Source organism: Schistosoma mansoni, assembly GCF_000237925.1.
Source record: "Schistosoma mansoni, WGS project CABG00000000 data, supercontig 0612, strain Puerto Rico, whole genome shotgun sequence".
Lineage (NCBI taxonomy): Eukaryota > Metazoa > Platyhelminthes > Trematoda > Strigeidida > Schistosomatidae > Schistosoma > Schistosoma mansoni.
Genome location: NW_017386369.1, coordinates 7,287 through 11,667, shown reverse-complemented (window position 1 = coordinate 11,667; position 4,381 = coordinate 7,287). Strand labels below are relative to the sequence as shown.

Sequence of the window (4,381 nt, the reverse complement as noted above, 5' to 3'; positions counted from 1 at the left end):
TCAATGGTCAATATGTTGAGAGTTCACGTGCAAGACTGGAGGTTCTTGGTTAGTCGGCTGAGTACGAAGTCGTAGATATGCACTCTCTAGGAGCCCTACACTAGGATGAAACAGCCTTCCAGTGCTTCTGGATTGTTCAATTATGGTCGGTTCAGAACTGCAATGAAATTTTCTATGGAAATTAGTTAACTTAAAGTATTTAATTATAATAGATTTCAATTTATGATGACAATGGTAACTTGTTTTGTTCATTTCACTTAGTATTGTTTGTTTGAATCTTCCCATTGGTTTCCACGACTGCAATTGATCAGTCTGTTATTGGTATATATTGCTTACTATGCGTATTGCTTAGTGGATAATGCAATGGCGTTTGAAGCGAGGGTACTGGGTTCGAGTCCCAGAGTGAACATCAACTCTGAGATGTAAGTACATCCACCTGACGAGTCCCAGATAGGAGGAAACGCTCGTCCTGGATTGCACTGCTAGCCACTATCCATCTTTGCTTACCACGCTTGTGAATTAAGGTATATCGAGGCAATAGGCACAGTATGCACATATGCCAATTAGAGACTGACCAGTTGCAGTCCTAAACACATCGATGGGAAGATTCAGACAAACAATACTAAGTGAATTCAAAAGAACTGTTTGTTACATAAACAAAAACGGAAAAAAGAAGCATAAGAAGGATTGAACATTAAGTCAAAGTTATTTGTTTTATTATCCATTTACTAAATTGCCTAAATCACCACACATCCACCTTTTTCTTGGAATGGATTATCTTTTTTACTAGCAAATCCTGAAAATAAACAATCTTTATCACGATTCTGTTCCATATACACAATCATTTCTTGTACACATTCAGAGACAGGACGACGATTTAAATTTGCTTCTTGACGTAATTGTTCAACTAGTTTACGTTGTTGACTTAAAGTTGACATATTTTTATTTTGACTAAACTGTCACTTTTGTTCAATGATAAATCCTTTAAGACAAAGAAGCAAAACAGACCAATATGTAGGATAGATGAATATTGTAGTGTTTTCAACATAAACATTTAAAGGTTAAGAATATTTTAGGATTGCTCGTTGGTAAACTCTAGGAAGCCTTAAGAAGCCCAGAAAGAGCTGAAGACATCCCATTCAATCACTGCTAGGGGAATATTCTAGAATGTCAACGTGTAGCTTCCCCATTGGATGTATAAGAGTGACCTCATATGCACCTATTGGTTGTTCGAAATGATGATCTACTCTCAGTCAAAAAACTATAAGTACATGAGATTTCTGTACTATATTTTGACACTGCCTTGGGGAATAAACTACTACTTACTAGTCTTCTGTCTTCTCTCTTGAGACGTTCAGGGTTCGATCGTTCAAGTAGTCTAGTAGTAGGCTAGATTTTTTTCATTTTACCGTGTACATTTGCCTAGTTATTCCTGTAGTTGTAAACGGTCTATTTATAGGTAGATACTTTAGTCATTCAAGCAGTTCATCATTCTTTTCTAGATCAGGATTTTAACACTGTTCAGTGCAATTTTCTTTAAGTAGCTAAGATATAATTGATTAAGTTTTACTGTAAAAATCTTTTAGTATCGTTATGACTTGCTCAAGGTCGTCGCTAATTTGTTATGACCTTACAAACTAAACAAGGACGTAACTCGCGTGAATTATCCACCAATAGAAATACGACCTCTACGACCTTAACACTGTGACAATCAAGGACGTCAAATCAGTATGAGTAATCTCGCGTCCCTATTGGTCCCTAATCCGCCTAGCCCGTCAAAAAATCGATCGATATTTGCATCAATGTCTATATGTGTATTTCTATTTTCTCATCGAATTTACTTTTTTCTTTTCTTCTCTTTTTTTTCTCATTTTTCTACATAAATTATAAGGATGTTTAGGACTGTAATTGATCAGTGTCTTATTGGTATATGTGTATTCTGTGAGTATTGCCTTGGTATAGTCTTCATTCACAAGGATTATAAGCAAAGATGGATAGTGGTTAGCATTGGAATCCAGTTTGACTCGCGATACTTCGTCCTATTTAAGACTCGTCAGCTGCATGTACTTACATCTCAGAGTTGATGTTCACTCCGAGACTTGATCTCAGTACCGTTCACCCCATCGCACAAGCAGGTGGCTATCAGGACTCATTAGCTGAGTGGATAACGCGATGGCATTTGAAGCAAACGGTACTGAGTTCGAGTTCGAGAGTGAATATCAACTCTGAAATACAGGTACATCCAACTGACGAGTCCCAAATAGGATGAAGTGACGCGCATCAAAATGGATTCCACTACTAGCCACTATCCATCTTTACTTATAACGAATAGATTGTTTAGAAATATTAACTATACTGTAAACAGATAAAATCATTTCGATTAAAGAATAAATCCTAATTGTGTAAATTTTATTAAATCATCTTCTGTATAATTCTCTAGGTTGAAGAGTTCAATTCAACTTTCTTTTGAAAATTTGAATGCTTTAATGTAATTCACATTGTGCTGTGAAATTAATCAACTTTCTGAATGAAGTTCAATACAGTTAGAATTCACTTATTGAATAACTTCATATAGGATACTTCTATTATTTGGTAGCTTGAATTGACCGAGACTGATCACATATATCTTATAATCAATAAAGCTTTGAACTACTTCGTTGTTTATATTCAGGACTGATGTTTGATCAATTTTCACTTGTATATATGGATCCTGTGTGGTTTGTCTCTATATAGTCATTTTGTCACAAGTTTAACAGAACACATGTGTTGTAAGTAGCAGTGGAGTCTATGTCCCACATCCCGTTAAATTCAGGACTTGCTGGCTGAATGTGTTTGCAGTAGAATCCTAACCTACTACTCTTCACTGCGAATGATCAACTGGTTAGTCGTTGAATAACCGATTCCAAGTAGTTAGTAGCTCATGCAACAAGTGAGGTGTTTATACCATCATTAGTGAGTGTTTGAAATGTCCTAATGTAAACACCAACACTGTGATATATATATGGATTCTGCTGACAGGTGCAAATAAGATGAAATGCATGTCCTAGGTTTCATGGTTAGTCATAATCTATCCATTCATAACAACATGGTACATGAAAGCTGTTTGTGGCTATTAAAGTGACCTTACATCGAATGCTTAGTTTTTATTGATGGTTTTTCGATGCTAAATACATTAAGTATCCAATACTTTTTCCTTCTGTCTACATTAAAGCAAACCAAATCATGTCATCGCTGAAGTACTTGATAAATAGTTGGAAAAAGTCAATTTCCACACAAATAAACTTTAGATCATTTTTATCTAACAATGTTATTTTGACCGATTATCAGTTCTTCGAAACATAAATATCAAACGTAAGAAGAATCATTTGTCTAATTACAAAACCTCGTCTGATGCATTGAGATGCATTTGGTTGACCCCAATTTTGTGTCCGTCCACTACTTACTTACGCTTGTTACTCCTAATGGAGCATAGGCCGCCGACCAGCATTTTCCAACTCACACTGTCCTGAGCCTTCCTTTCTAGTTCTATCTAACTTTTGTTCATTCTTCTCATGTCTGTTTCCATTTCTCGGCTTAATGTGTTCTTTGGTCTTCCTCTTCTCCTTTGGCCTTCAGGATTCCATGTGAGAGCTTGTCTTGTGAGTGGTGATGGGTGATTTCTTCAGTGTGTCCTAACCACTTCCAGCGCTTCTTCCTGATTTCTTCCTCCGCTAGAATCTGGTTAGTTGTCTCTCACAGTAACTTGTTGCTGATAGTGTCTGATCAACGGATCCGAAGTATTTTGCTTAGACAACTGTTAATAAACACCTGTATCTTTTGCATGACGGCTTTCGTAGTTCTGCACGTCTCTGTTCCATACAGTAGAACTGTCCTGACATTTGTATTAAAATTCTGATCTTAGTGTTGGTTGAAAATTGTTTTGAGTTCCAGATGTTCTTCAGTTGTAAATATGCTGCTCTTGCATTGCCGATCCTCGCCCTCACATCTGCATCAGATCCACCGTGTTTATCAATGATGCTGTCCAGATATGTAAATGTTTCCACATCCTCCAAAGCTTCTCCGTCAAGTATAATTCGATTGGTGCATGTTGTACTGTATCGGAGATTTTTGCTTTTCCCTTTGTTTATATTGAGATCTACTGCTGCTGAGGCCGCTTCTACACTGGTCGTCTTCTCCTGCATTTGTTGTTGCGTGTGTGATAGAAGAGCTAGACCATCTGCGAAGTCGAAATCGTCCATCTGCATCCCAGCTGTCCACTGTATCCCGTGCTTCCCTCCAGACGTTGACGTCTTCATGATTCAGTCTCCGTCCACTTCAGTACTAATCAATTATAGTTCTTAAGAAAAATGGGAAGATTTACACAACCTACACAGATGAATTA

At 37.1% G+C, this 4,381-nt stretch overlaps 1 protein-coding gene across 1 annotated transcript; it reads right to left on the bottom strand.

Annotated features, from left to right (window-relative positions):
• Positions 1–737: 737 nt before the first annotated feature.
• Smp_205760 (unnamed protein product) lies at positions 738–938 on the bottom strand (the record flags this gene model as incomplete). The annotated part of the gene is made up of 1 exon (XM_018795709.1): positions 738–938. The coding sequence occupies one exon, from the start codon at positions 936–938 to the stop codon at positions 738–740; it is 201 nt and encodes a 66-aa protein (XP_018644771.1).
• Between the last annotated feature and the right edge of the window lie 3,443 nt (positions 939–4,381).